The 15,093-nt window shown below is 31.8% G+C and overlaps 1 protein-coding gene across 2 annotated transcripts; it reads right to left on the reverse strand.

The window, feature by feature from the left end:
- Window positions 1-3,184: 3,184 nt before the first annotated feature.
- Window positions 3,185-11,474, reverse strand: LOC110705533 (amino acid permease 6-like). 2 transcript variants are annotated; one of them, XM_021883424.1, is made up of 7 exons: window positions 11,242-11,474; window positions 8,601-8,840; window positions 4,567-4,654; window positions 4,259-4,476; window positions 4,025-4,158; window positions 3,699-3,926; window positions 3,185-3,610 (listed from the first exon to the last, which is right to left on the reverse strand). In XM_021883424.1, exons 1-7 carry the CDS (start codon window positions 11,318-11,320, stop codon window positions 3,185-3,187), a joined length of 1,413 nt encoding a protein of 470 aa, XP_021739116.1. In that variant the 5' UTR covers window positions 11,321-11,474. The 2 variants fall into 2 exon arrangements, with proteins under 2 accessions (XP_021739116.1, XP_021739115.1); XM_021883423.1 differs by having other exon boundaries at window positions 4,025-4,164.
- Between the last annotated feature and the right edge of the window lie 3,619 nt (window positions 11,475-15,093).

A 15,093-nucleotide genomic window follows, 5' to 3' on the forward strand; every position in this document is an offset into this window, starting at 1 on the left:
ATTATACCGTTTGTCCCTAAACATGGTGACAATGTGACATATGTATTTTTCACTCGCCCTTAAGTAATTTATTACAGAGTACTCGTAATATGAAGTCGTCTTATACGACTTAATTATAAATGTCACACAACTCACACCTTAATAGTTGTCACGTTTTAAAACCAAGCCAATAAGTATCATGATTAGTGAAAGCATCTCATTGATTTGGTTCAAATATCTTTAATTTATGATTTCATTAATTGGAATCCCCTAATACCTTATACTCGTAAATGAAAACAAATTAAAGCTACCACACTTATTATATTTCTTCTTTTATACTCCATATTTGTAAATTTATTTGAATTTTTCTGTTTATTTCACACATTTATCATTGCACCACCAACTAATAGTTGAAAATTACTTTTGGAATATACTCTAAATTACAAGTATGATATTATATCTTATATCTTATACAGAGTATTACCCTTTGTTGATTAATGAAAATTCATTTTCATGTCATTTGAATTTTGACCAGAAAATGTAATGAGATCAACTTTTAAAAACGGAGAAAGTATAAATCTTAACCTTTCACATTGATATAGGCCTTGTTTGGCAAATGGTTGTTGGCTGGTTCACTTGGCTTGTTTGACTAGCTGGAATGTTTGGCTGTTTATAATGGCTTTTGACTGTTTATAAAAGTGTTTGGTAAATTAATTGTTGGTTGTTGGCTGTTTATTAGATAATTTGTGACCCAACAAGCCAACAAAAAAACTACTCAAAACAGCTTTTTCATTTTGGCTTAAAAGCCAGCTTTTTCGCTGACTAAAAAGTCAATTATCAAATACATTTTTTGTCTGTTTGACCGCCTAAAAAAGCCAAAAACTAAAAGCTAACAAAAAGCCACTAAAAAACCAATTACCAAACATGGCCATAGTGATGTTACACACGCACTTTCAGTCAAAGAAGGTTACTTTTACGAGACCTACTCTAATTCTCATAACTTGAGAGTTTTGACTTGTGAGTTGTTACCAATTGACCAATCACTGCATATTTGGTGTGGGTGGATAGGACGAAATGTTGAAAACAATTTTACTTTTCGTGGAAATAAAATATTTTAGATTTGTACGGAGTAATTGTCAAAAGTAACATTATATCATAGAGTTAGGCATGTTCTCCTACGATTATTTTTAGTTTAATTCAGCTCTAATAAGTTCAATTCAATTCAGTTCAATTTAGCTTCTAATTTTTTTTCTTATAAAATATTTCTTTTATTTCAATTCAGTTAAGTCAATGAGAACAGACCTTTAATCACTTATTTGTCATGAATTATCTTAATTATGACAAAAAAAAAAAAAAGTTACAAATAATTCGTTCAACGGTGTGTATGTAAGACCAACAATTCTACAAAGTGAGGATATCAAACTTTGAAGCATCTTTATTTCTTATGTATTTGATTAGCTTTAATAATAACCTTTTCTTCACCTAAAATTCCGTTTTATACTTTGATATGGACTTTGTAGGCTGTAATTAAAGGGTTGTTACTACTTTTTAAGGTTCCCAATATCTTTTCATCTAATAAAGCATGAATTAACTTTGCAAATAAAGTTGGTGTTTGGAACATTATAGCTAGAATATATCAAAAAGACAAAAGTAAATTGTATCTGATAAACTTCATTAGATTAAGCAATAAGCATATATCCACGTTAAAGAAGAGTATGACCACATACATATAAGCTTAGCATAGTTTTATCTTAAAATTAATTGATGATAAGTGGAATAATGATCCACCTATTTTATATTTTGGCCGTTCTCAATCTATCTCTTCAACGTCTAACAAAACCAGATTATTTTTTCGGCACTAACACTCTCGATAATTTTTATTGAAGGGGATGACCCAAGTTGAGTAATTGACTATATCAATTAACGATAACTTTAGAGTACAACTAAAGCTATAAATACTCTAAGCTATTTATTATTGTTGAAAAGTTAAAACTCATAATTTTGTGTACATATTTAATATTGTTTCAGAATACTTTACATAAAAAGTTAGGGTCTGTTCTCATTAACTGAAATAAGCTGAACTGAATTGAACTGAAGTGAAATGAAATGAATATTTTATGAGAGAAGGAAATTAAAAGCTAAACTGAACTAAAGTGAAAATAATCAGATGAGAACAGGGCCTTACATGTATAGTACTTTGTGTTTCAGTATATCAATTAGATTTCCCAGTTTATAACTTTCTGTTCACTATTCATAACTTTATTTTCCAAAATAATAATAGTACAAGTGATCCTATATATTTCCATGATTATTAAATAATTGATTTTTATTAATCATGTTACATCCTAAATTAGTAAAGACTATGTTAATCAAACAACTAATTTGGGAATGATAATAGTGATAACACATTAACACTATAATTTGGTCCATTGAAATTGCATTAAGGGGACCATTAGTAATAATTACACTTTATAATTTGGCAAGCATCTTTTAATTACATACTTACAGTTGGGTTTTGACAAAATCTTGAGGAACAAAATAGTTGGAGATCATCTTTTTAGGTAATAGAAAATTAAATAGTAGTAAATTGTGATCTTAAAGTATGCTTAATGCAATATTATTTTATTTAAGTCTACTCTCAAGCTTGGTTCACTTTGGCAGCCTCAGCAAGGTGCAGTGGGTTGGTCTGGTGACTGTGAGTGGGAGTGTAGTGGGGAAATTAGGGCATATTTTTATATTTTTAGTGTTATCTTTCTTTGAATCATCTTTTGAACATGTGCTAAGCTATAGATATTTTAGATTCCATTAAATTTTGGTCTTTACATGTCAATATAAATATAGACGAGATTTAATCTCAGATATTTAGATATAATCCATCAAACATATAATTAACTGAACAAGTTACATCAACATATAGGGGTCATACTTTAACCGAATTGACAAGGTTATATACTCCATACAAAGTACAAACGATATCCTATTAACTAATTAACTATCGTATTTAAAACTTAGCTACACAAACCACTATGTGATCCACTACATAAATTCCTTATTATTACAATAAATCAACTTATTAAAAACATGTTCATTAAACAAACCCATTGACATGTTTAACTACAGTGATTTTAGGAGCATCAATCAACAATCACTCTATACATATTATTACAATTTAAAAGACAAAAAATAAAATCAAAGTTTTGTACTTTTAAACTTTATACTGAAATGGCTTGGACTTACGAAGAGTTTCTCCAACTCCTTGGATAGACCCAGCAGCAGCAGCTAAGGAAACAAGCAAGCAAAAGAAGTTGATCAGTTGGAGCACACACCACTTCACTGAACTTCGTTTGATCTTTCTTTGAGAAATATGCATCTGCACCGGGAAATATACGGTCAGTGGCCAAAACCCGATTGCTCCGAGTAGCGCGAGGAAGTCATTGAAGAAGGGCATTGCCATTGCCAATACGGTTGCTATCACCACAAATATGGTTCTTCCAGTTAGCCTAAGTAAGTTGAAGCTTAACACTGTTTTGTTGCTAATGTTGATCGGGTACTCTTTGTTTACAAATGTTGAGTTGGGCCATTTCTCCCGGGCCCATGTTTCGTAAAATAAGTACACGGGCTGAGTAAAAACCTGGCCCATCATAACAAATATTTGAGTTCAACACGTTATATAATAAATATAACTTGGTATATGATAAGTTGATTTATTTTATATGTACCTGATATGCACCCACCAAATGGACAACGATGAAAATGTTGGCCACATCTACTAACCAAAAAGGCTCGTAAAACCCAAATCCGGTTAACATGTTACCAGGTGCATCATTCCCAAATGCAGCATAGCCTAAGATACCACACATCATGTAAAAGGCTGTGACTGTGAACAATGATATCCCATTTGCCTTCTTCATCGCCTGGTTCTCTGGTGGTTCCGATTTTAGCGTATCCTGAGGTCAATATAACCAAATGCTAATGTAAATTTTGTACATTATCAAACCGTGTTAAATTTTTTATTGAAACACAAATCAAATGCACATATATTCGCCTGTATTTCAACAAGGACTGCAGAGAAACTGTAAGTAAACGCGATGTCTCCCAGGGCTCTACATGCCCTCCATACTTTATCAGCAACTGTTACATCGATTCCTACCTCTACTCCTGTTAAGGTTGTCTTCCCTCCTTTCCCTGCACAAATAAATTAATGTCATAACTAACAAAAATTTCAATTAGTTATCAGCTTATCGCGCTATAAAAGGTAGATTACTCCTTTACTCTGTACCTGAGATGATGGTAGCAATAGCAAGTCCAATGCCTATTGAAGAATACCCAAAAGACATAACCGCGGCAATAGCTGACAAAATTGTGAGGTTATGTAAGTTGGGAATTTGTGACAAAAAAATCTCGAAAACTCCCAAACCAATCATATAAGGATTATTGCTAAACTTGCAAGAAGCAGAATGGCCTTTTCTGTGGAAGCAATTAGACTTGTGCACTGCCCTGCAACATTTTCGACAATGAACGTAAATTAGCTAGCTTGATGCAATTATACATCTTCATTGTAAATCAATTCGTAATAGATGGACTTACACCATGCTTATTGATGCAGTAATCGTGTAACCAATAACCATTCCACTTAAATTGGCATACTGCAGTATCCCACAAGCAGTGGCGGACCCACGTGTAGTCATAGTGGGTCCGCGGACCACCTATTATTTTATAAAAAAAAAAAAAACACTATGTATTAAGGATTTAGCTTGCAGCCTAGTGGTTTTTTTCCCATCCTACCACTCATGAGACGTGGGTTCAAATCCCATTACTCACAATTTTTTTTTTTTTTTTTTTGCTTTAGAATGAAAACATAAGTCAGAACCCCAATTCCCCCAAATTAAAACCCTAAGTCCCAAACTCACCTAAATCGAAATCCCCAAACTCCAGCAACCCCGTCGCCGTTCACCGCCTCACCGGCCGTTTTTCTTGCTCCTTCTCAACTTCTCACCGTCGCGGCGTCCTATTAGCTTCAGTCCGTCACTCCGTCAGGCGTTGAGGCGTAGCGTGAGAAGACTGAGAACAGAGGCAGCGTGAGACTTAGTTCAGTCCACTGCCCGCAACCGCAGCAAAACCACTGGTCAGCAACCCCGTCGCCGACCTCGCCAGCAACTTCAGTCGTCTGTCCCGGCGTCCCGCAACCGCAGCAAGGCTCTGCTCAGGCGTGATTGTGAGGTCTTCATTCCGTACTCCGTGAATTCAATTTTGTTTTGAGGTTAGTTTTAAACTTTTAATTTACATAATTACATTGCAAATTGATTAGATTCTATATCAAATCATCAATTTAAATGTTTAATTATCAAAATTATCAGATTATATGTATATCACGATTCACGAATTTACTGTATGAGTTGTTTTTTTTTTTGGTGAAATTTCTTGATTTTATTAGAGCTTGATTATTTGTATGACTTTATTAGAGCTTGAATCTTATGACTTGATTATCGTCACTTGATTATCTGTATGATTTTATTAGAGGTTGAATGTTGTGATTTGTGAATGTGAGTTGTGGCCGATATTTGACCATTTGAGCCCTATTATTTTATAGTATTATTTCTGTTTAATTGATAAATGATAATAGTTGTCCAACTTGCTTATTAGCTATTGAGAATGGTGATTGCTAATTTGGAGATTTGGGGTTGAAGGATGGATTGAAATTGAGGTTAATGAGCGTTCTTTTGATAATATTATTAGTTTTAATAACTTTGAGAGAACCCTACCTTCTTGTATGATTTATCTAATTCAACATTTAACTTCAATTTCAGAATGAAAAGAAAAACAACTCGAGATATTTCAAGTTTTTTTACTAAAAAAGTGCGTACTCTAAATCCTCCTCCTCTACAAAATGATACTCCTCCTCCACAAAATGATTTACCCTTTCAAGAAAGTGAACCAAGTTCTCCTTTACATCATGCTAGTGAACAACATTCTTCCCCATCTCACAATTTCCCTCAAAATGAAGATGGGCAATCTTTTCCCCAAGGTGGTTCGGATCCTAGTGCTCAAATTGGTGAAGGAAGGTTAAGTGCACTTGATATTATTAATCTTCCACAAGACCTCGGGAAAAGAAGAAGGATGTGTGATTTTCATCCCGATGATAGGGATTTAGTGCGGAGATCATACATTCAAAGAAAGCCATGTCAACCTAAAGATCATGCGTTTCCTCAAACACTTTTTGGGCCGAAAAAACGTCGATTTAATGTTAATTGGTTTGATACTTGGCCAACATGGCTTGAGTATAGTGTTGAGAAAGATGCTGCCTTTTGTTTCATTTGCTATCTATTTAAGGATGGTAACACAGCGAGAGTGGATGCTTTTGTTAATGGAGGTTTCAGACGTTGGAATAGAAGAGACACAATTGTAAAGCATGTTGGTGGACACAAGAGTGCTCACAATAATGATGTGATTGCTATGAACTTTTTCATGAATCAAATGAGTAGCATTGCCACCGCTTTATCAAAACAAACAGCGGAAACCATGAGTGCCTATCGTAAGAGATTAGAAGCTTCAATTGAAACCATTTAATGGCTATTGTTCCAAGGGTTGCCTTTTCGTGGTCATGATGAAAAGGAAAGTTCATTGTCTAGAGGTAACTTTCTTTCGTTATTAACTCTTCTTTCAAACCATGATCCTGAGTATTCCAAAGTTGTTTTTAAAATGGCCCCTGGTAATTGTCAACTTACTTTTCCAAGTGTCCAAAAAGATATAATCAATGCTTGTGCTAAAGAAACAACTAAAGCAATATTGGAAGAACTTGATGGTGGATTTTTTGCTATTCTTGCTGATGAATCTGCCGATGTTTCCGATAAGGAACAAATGGCACTTTGTTTGAGATTTGTTAATAAAAAGGGGGAAGTGTGTGAGCGTTTTCTTGGTATTGTGCATGTTCCTGATACTAGTTCTTTGACTCTCAAAGCTGCTATTGAGTCATTACTCATGAAACACTCATTAACTTTCTCTCAAGTTCGAGGTCAAGGTTATGATGGGGCAAGTAATATGCAAGGTTCAATCAATGGCCTTAAAACTATAATTTTGAATGAATGTTCTCAAGCATACTTTGTTCATTGCTTTGCTCATCAACTTCAATTGACACAAGTTGCACTTGCTAAGAAAAACTCAGATTGTGGTTGGCTTTTTGTTGATGTACTTGCACCTCTCTTGAACTTTGTGGGAGGTTCACCTAAGAGGAAAGAATTTCTTCGAGAAAAACAACGTCAAGGGGTTGTAGAAGCATTATCTTTGGGTGAAATTGAATCGGGAACTGGTTTGAATCAAGAATGTGGCTTATGTAGACCTTGTGATACTCGTTGGGGATCTCACTTTAAAACCATTTTGAATGTGCTTGATTTATATCCTTCAATAGTTTTGTCACTTGATTCCATTGCAGAAGTATCTGATACACTTGATTCGAATAAAGCACAATCTATTACACACTTGTTGATGTCATTTGATTTTGTGTTTGTGGCACACTTGATGGTTGATATATTTGGAATTACAAATGCGTTGAATGTGGCATTGCAAAAACATGATCAAGATATTGTAAATGCAATGGTCATGGTTGATGTAACCAAGACTAATTTGCAAAAATTGAGAGATGAAGGATGGGATTCACATATGGAAAAAGTCACTTCTTTTATGGCTAAATATGGCATTGAGGTTCCAAACATGGAGGGGCGATATGTGGTTCCTGGGAGAAGAATGTATAGAGGTAAAGGTCCACAAGTGACTAATCTTCATCATTTTAGAGTTGAAGTTTTTCTAAGTGTCATTGATCTTCAATTACAAGAACTTGAAAATCGATTTCCCGAGGTAAGTAAGGAACTACTTGTGTGTATGTCTTGCTTTAATCCTGCAAATCGATTTCATTCTTTTGACAAAAGAAAGTTAGTTCAACTTGCCAAATTTTATCCCGATGAATTTTCAAGCTCTGAGTTATTATTTTTTGAACATTCACTTGAAAATTTTATTGTTGATGTTCGAAATGATGAGAGATTTTGGAATTTGAAAAGTCTAAGTGAACTTTCTACGAAACTTGTTGAGACGGGAAAGTTTGAAACTCATGATCAAGTCTACTTACTTTTGAAGTTAGTGTTGATTCTTCCTGTTGCAACGGCAAGTGTAGAAAGAGTATTTTCCGGAATGACGCAAGTGAAAGATAAATTGCGTAATAGCATGGGAGATCAAATGTTGAATGATTGTTTGATTACTTATTTAGAAAGAGATTTGTTTTTGAATGTTAGCATGGATGATATTGTAAATCGTTATCAAAATATGAAAACTCGTCGAGAGCAATTGTAATAAAATTAATAATTTTTTAGTTGTAATACGAATTTGCATTACTTTATGAAATGAACTTTTTTATGTAATTTTTTTTTTGTTCATTATACAAGCTTTGACTTTTTTTGATACTTTATGCGGTCGATGGACGATGATGGGACCACCTATTAATCAAATCCTGGATCCGCCACTGCCCACAAGCAATGCTGTTTATTCTGCCTAATGATAAAAAAAAAATTAAGGTCAGTTAAAGAATTTATTTGATGAACCAAGGTCGTACGTGTTGTAACCTGTGTACATGATTGTACCTAAATTGGCGCGGACCTCCTCCATGTACGAGTGATTTCTCTTTCCGGTGACAGGATCAGGGGATCTGTAACAATCTGCTAGGAGATTTGAAGTATAAAACGCGATACATGAAAATGTTATAAGTGTAACGAGTCCTCCTAACCATCCAAGTTGTGCCGTGCCCCATGCTAGTGAAAGAACTCCGGAGCCTATGATTGATGTTATAATGTGTGCACTTGCTGACCATATAGTTCCTGCAGTATTATCAACCAACAAAGATGATTTAATCTACACTCCAAAGGCAGCATATTATATATACACACTAGCTCATAGGTTTAGCATTTTGACATTACTTTGTTATGGAGTATTTCAAATTAAAATGTTGGGAGTTTCTGACTTAATCCTCCAGGTCACTTTACAAAATATACGTCAATTATGAGGTTACTTTGTCAGTCTTATAGGGGTTACTTGGTTAGTGTTATAAGGGTCCCTCAATCAATATTATATGGGTTACTCGATTTGTGTTATATGGGTTACCCAATCAAGGTTGAAGGGGTTACTCAGTCATTGTTAAAGGGGATTTTTAGTCAAAATTACAGGGGTTAGTTCACCTTTTTTACAAGCGACCATACGGTGTGACTGATCGCACACAAAATGGGCTCTTTAATTTAAGTTTTTGATTTTTTGTATTTAGATTGGATTTTTTTTTTTTTTTTTTTGAAACCAGATCGGAAATGTTTATTAATTTACTATAATTATATTATAACACAAAGTATTTAAATATATATACTTATATTAGTATTATTTGAAACTTATAAAAAAAATGTATAACCATTTGATATCACACCTTAAATAAATTCACAGATGTCTAAAATAAAATTAAATATACGTATTAAATATAACTTTCAGTAAATATTTCTTACAAATTATTAAAAAAAAATAAAAATAAAAAAATAAAAATCATGCAGCAACAAAAGTTAAATCTTAGGTATCAAATAATAACAACATGAGACAATTAAGTTTGATAAAATATGTGATAATATGGGGAGGAAAAGGTTTTAATAGAGTAAAATTTAGCGTTTTGTTATTTGGCAAATAAAAAGCTAAAAAAATTACTTCAAAAAACAAAAAATTAGAATAAACATTATTACACTGATCAATGAGTGATTTGGACATGCATTCCAAATTAAAACTATTTTAGAAATTATTTTAAATTGTTCCCTAACCCTCAGGAGTGCTCAGTCAAAAAGACTTGCGTGGACTATTGTGGACCCGAGGTTTATACACACGCAACTTACATTATTTTTAATATAGTGACCCTTAGTTTTTACATAGTAACCTTATTTTTAACATATTAACCTTTATTAAATCTAGTATAACATTTAATATTATTGTGAACTTAAAATACAACGTTATGACCCTAAATTTAACATAGTGACCTTTATTGTTCATATTAACCAATATATAAAATATTACATTAAAAAATTAACCTCTTATAGCCTATATATTGTCAAAATGACTTTTAATTTATTTCAACATGGAGACCTTTTTTCTATTGTAGTGACCCCTTTTTTTTTACTAATAAAACAACCATAATTTCCTTGATGTTAGTGGTCCACGATAAATTAGTGTGAACCAGGTCCATTTAAGAATTTGTAGTGCTCAGTAGCAAAATTCTTGTTATTTTATCAATTATTTTAGAACAACGTTAAGTATTGATGTTTTTAAAAGTTAAATTCAAAATGATAACTAAAGACAAAACTCACACGTAATATACTTCCTCCGTTCTTTTTTTTATCGCATCACTTACTACTTTAGGAAGTTTACTTATTATTGCATCATTTCCTTTTTAGGATAAAAAATATCTATGTTCACACTGCAAATACTCAACATACCCTTACTTTTTCACACTTACTTTTTATTTTATCTTACATTACATGGACAATTTTGTATTTTTACGTTTCTCTCTCTTACTTTTTCCCACTACCAAATTTTGCCTCCAAAACCACTATGATGCAATAAAAAAAAACGGAGGAAGTATATTTTTTTTTTAATAGATTACACGTAATAGTTATTAAATTTTCCTTTATTTTTAATCATCATTCTCTATTTTCAAACACACATTTATTATTATCTTATTCTTGTCCCCCCCCCCCTTTTTTTTTTGTATTATTTGAAACATATGACTATTCTACTGTAAAATTAAACTTCTATTACTTTAAAAGTTTTTTCTCATCAAGATTCATTTTTTTTTTCAATGGATATGTAAAACAAAAAAGATTACATTGGAGTACGAAGTACCTAAAAGTATCATTAAGAATGTCCACGAACTTCTATTTGGCAGTATAAGATACCTTTGTAATATTACTTGTAATATTACTTCTTAATGACATTTCATACAATAATAATAATTACTACAAGTATACTCCATCCTTTTTTGTGATTTCAAGTTGTATTGGCAATATCCCAACCTATTGTCTCAAGCTTGAATTGAGCTTACAACTACAACAACAAAGCCTTATTCCGATTCATAAAGAATATGGTTGAGCTTATATTAAAATCGTACATTTGTAGTGATTCAAGGAGAATTGAATGGCATAAATACCAATCAAATAATATAAGAAATAGCAAATAAAAGAAAAAAAAAGGTGTTACCAGTTCTTTTGGGCTTGCCATCATCATCAAAGAGGTTGATCTTCATCATCACCATAAGAAAACTTGTTATCAACAACATCTTCTGTTCCTCTCATTTTATATTTCTTCCCTAAACTTTTAAAGCAAGGTTATTAGGTAAGTCCAATAATATACAAATATTTCGTAATATATTAGTTCAATAAAACCATTTTAAAGAAACTAGGAAGTATTTATTGTGGATTATAATGCATTGATCAATTATGCACGATACCTATATATTTTGCTCGTTGAGTGGGGACATAGAAGAGATTTGTAGCTCTTGCATGCGCACTCGATCTTGCTTGAGTAGATAACGTAGTAAGGTACGAATTCTCAACCAGTCATGGTGGAGGGTACGAACTTGGACACAAAAAACTAGTGACTAGAAATATGCCCTGGGTCGTTGCTTATAAGTTTATGTGCTACGTTACAACACGTGGAAATAATTGATAAACGAGTCTGGGCTATATCTGTTATCAGTGTCCATTATACAAGTCTAAGGAAGTTCTACTTTAAAATCATATGACAATGAGGGGAGTCACCCTATAGCATCATTATATATAAAGTGGATACAACTTTCTTGTTTTTTCAATTTAAGATACATTTTTCAATACTTTTACACTCTTTTAATGTGGGACAAAAACTTTCACTCACATGTGGCCTAGGTTAGTTCATGGGATCAAAATTGTTAAAGAACCAACTCAAAAAAAAGCTTAACCTGATGGTTGGAGCTTTGAATATGTTTAATAATATAAATCTATCACGCCCCCTCACATGAGAATTCTTTGGACTTGACATATGGATGCAACATGGGCCCTCCGCATATCTTGCGCGAAATATTTCACTTGAAAGCGAGGGTGAATGTGATTTTAATATGTGACATTTATGTCACGCATGGCCGGCCCTTATGGCTGTTGCTCAGGGTCCAAAATCTGATGGGCTCTCAAATTCTTGAATTTGACAATTTTGTTGCAAATATATTAAACTGCATAAAATTTGGCATAGTGGCAATACAACTATTCTATATGTTTCTTGGTCTAGTGTTCGAATCCTATGAGGCCTATATTTTTCTAAATTGCACAGGGCCTCCATATTTATTGGGACGACCCTGATGTCACGTTGGCTCTGATACAATGTTAAATGACCAACTCAATTAAAAATTTAAGGGCTTGTTTGGCATCATTTTTGGTTTTCAGTTTTCTGTTTTTTTTTAAAACTAAAAACCAAAAACAGGAAACAAAAAAAGGTGTTTCCACTTTTCTGTTGTCGGTTTTCAAAATTATTATGATTTGATAAGTCTAAATAACTTTTGATTCATTATGTGACATATATAATATACTTTTAAACAATAAAAAACCAAAAAACAGAAAACCACAGTGATGCCAAATGAACCCTAAGTTGATGGTTAATTAAAGCCTAGAAATATATTTTATATTCTATCAATATTAGATTATGAACAAAAAATATATTTATGTATATCTGGTTTATGATAATCCGTACATTGTAATAATTATTGAACACATTTACAGTAATATACTACGGAGTAATATTTAGTCATTTTAGGGTAACTGGGCTTTTTTTTTTTTTAACTTGAGGCAACTTTAAAGTCAACCTGATATGATTTTAATGTAAATAAATTGTAGGAAAGTTTTATAAAGCTAAGGTAATACACATACCTTCTGACAAGAGTAATACACATTAAACTACTCCATAATTTAAAGAGAGTAACTTTATTAATAAACATACGTAATTTTTATTTATATTAGTGTAGTTTTTTTTTTTTTAAAAAAAAAAACATTTTAAGGTATTTTTACAGCTAATGTAAATGTACACCTGTGTTTTTTATTTTATTTCTAAAATTTGTATTCAAAGAATTATTCAAGATAAAGCCGAACCTAACCTAACCTAATAGGGGCTTCTACAATGTACTTTAAGTTGGGCTTATACAAACTTACAATCTTAGTTTTATTCAATACTATACATATAAATATATAATTGGTATAAAATTTGATTATCAACCAAACAAGCTAGATGAAAAATTGAAAATGGTGATGAACTCACTATGTCATTTTAAGATTAGAATTTCGATTCAGTCTCCGTCAAAATAAAACAAGATTAGAAATTCGAATCATACTCTCAACCGTGGACCTTAAATATTTAAATAATATTTTTATTTAAATAAAAAGAATAAACGTTTTATAAACAACTAAAAACAAAACCATTTTAATCAATCATTGTATCCAAATTTGGAGGAATAAAATATAGTGGTCCTAAATCCTAATGGACCTTAGAAAATTCAAACTTTATAATTTTTTGTTTGCAGAAGTAAAATTTTTATATTTTTATAAAACAACAAAACCATTTTAATCAATCAATGTATCCAATTTTGAAGGGACAAATGTAATGTTACATTAAGAGGCCCACTAATATATGACTACCTCAGCTAAGAGACTTACAAAGGACCAAATGACCAACCTCTTCCAAATTCCATGGTCTTCAAAGATTTGTATCAAAAAAAAGTTATCATATTGTAAGCACAAAGTTGGTATAGTGGACTAGTACTCATGTCTTGGTCAAAAATTATTTCATTCCTTGAAGGATTTATTCAATTTACCCTTTTCTTGCTTCTTTTTTATCTACTTTATCTTTTGTGCTACTTTTATACCACATTTATTACGTAGTAGTAAGTCACGTATTCTCATTACTTTTGCATTTCTCATCATTTCATCGTTTTCCTATCACGGAAAAGCATAAATGAATGATTAATTTTCATCCCTGATGTTTAGGAGGTCACAAAAAGACATTGATGATATTGACAATACGAGTATAAGTTAACTCGTATTCAATTATTAAAGCCCCTCTCCCTTCAAAATAAATAGGGTTAATGTTATATGGGATATATATAAGCATTAAATATACTCTTAGAAATTGTATAAAATTAGAAATTCATGATAAAAAAAACACACGTAAATCAGTGTAAATAGTGTTTATATTTTCATAATTTTTTAACTATTTACAATTTTTAAGTGTAAATTTAATGCTTATATGTAGCCCTAAGGGCTATGTATAGCATCCTCAATAGACTTTATAAGATGGAAAGTTTTATACAAACAATATTTAATGTTTATGTTCGATTATTAAGATAGATCAATTGCAATTTGGGAATTACAAACTGGATATATTATGAAATAAAGAAGGTAATATTCTAAATACCAGCAACAACTAAAGAATTAACTGTGATAAGTTAGGGTATAGTCTTAAGAGAAGACTACGACCTTAACTTCTTGTTAACCTTTCTTTCAAAATAAATATTAAAATTAAAAATTAAGGGTTTGTTTGACACCGTTTTTTATTTTCAGTAATTTTTTAAAAAAAAAAAACAAAAAACAAAAAACAAAAAAAAGTAAACAAGAAAAAGTATTGTCAGCTTTCAAAATTATCTTGATTTTAATAAGTTTGGGTTATTTTGACTTTTACCACCTGCAAAAAAAACGAAAAATTTGCTTTACCACCTCCATAAAAAAAGGTTTTATATTACCATCACATAAAAAAAAAAAAAATTGGTTTTTACCATCAATTACCGCCAACTAACGGAATCCATCCATAAATCTGTTAGTGGAGCCTACCATGTCCACGTGTCACCAAACCCAATATTATGGTGATACATGGACATAATAGACCCCACTAACAGATTTTTGGACGGAATTCGTCAGTTGGCGGTGATTGATGGTAAAAGTCAACTTTTTTTTTTATGTGGTGGTAAAATAAAACTTTTTTTTATAGAGGTAGTAAAAGAAAATAAGTGGTTTTTTGGATATGGTAAAAATCAAATTT

The sequence above is a fragment of the Chenopodium quinoa genome, unplaced genomic scaffold (assembly GCF_001683475.1).
Source record: "Chenopodium quinoa cultivar QQ74 unplaced genomic scaffold, ASM168347v1, whole genome shotgun sequence".
NCBI classification, from domain to species: Eukaryota; Viridiplantae; Streptophyta; class Magnoliopsida; order Caryophyllales; family Amaranthaceae; genus Chenopodium; species Chenopodium quinoa.

Bases quoted from the DNA above. Each gene is read 5' to 3' on its own strand.
- LOC110705533 (XM_021883423.1), bottom strand. From the start codon at position 11,320: ATGTTGTTGATAACAAGTTTTCTTATGGTGATGATGAAGATCAACCTC. The intron at 4,165-4,258 runs GTACAGAGTAAA...TTATTTGTGCAG, and splicing joins TATTGCTACCATCATCTCAG to GGAAAGGAGGGAAGACAACC. The intron at 3,611-3,698 runs GTACATATAAAA...ATGATGGGCCAG, and splicing joins ATTTGGTGGGTGCATATCAG to GTTTTTACTCAGCCCGTGTA.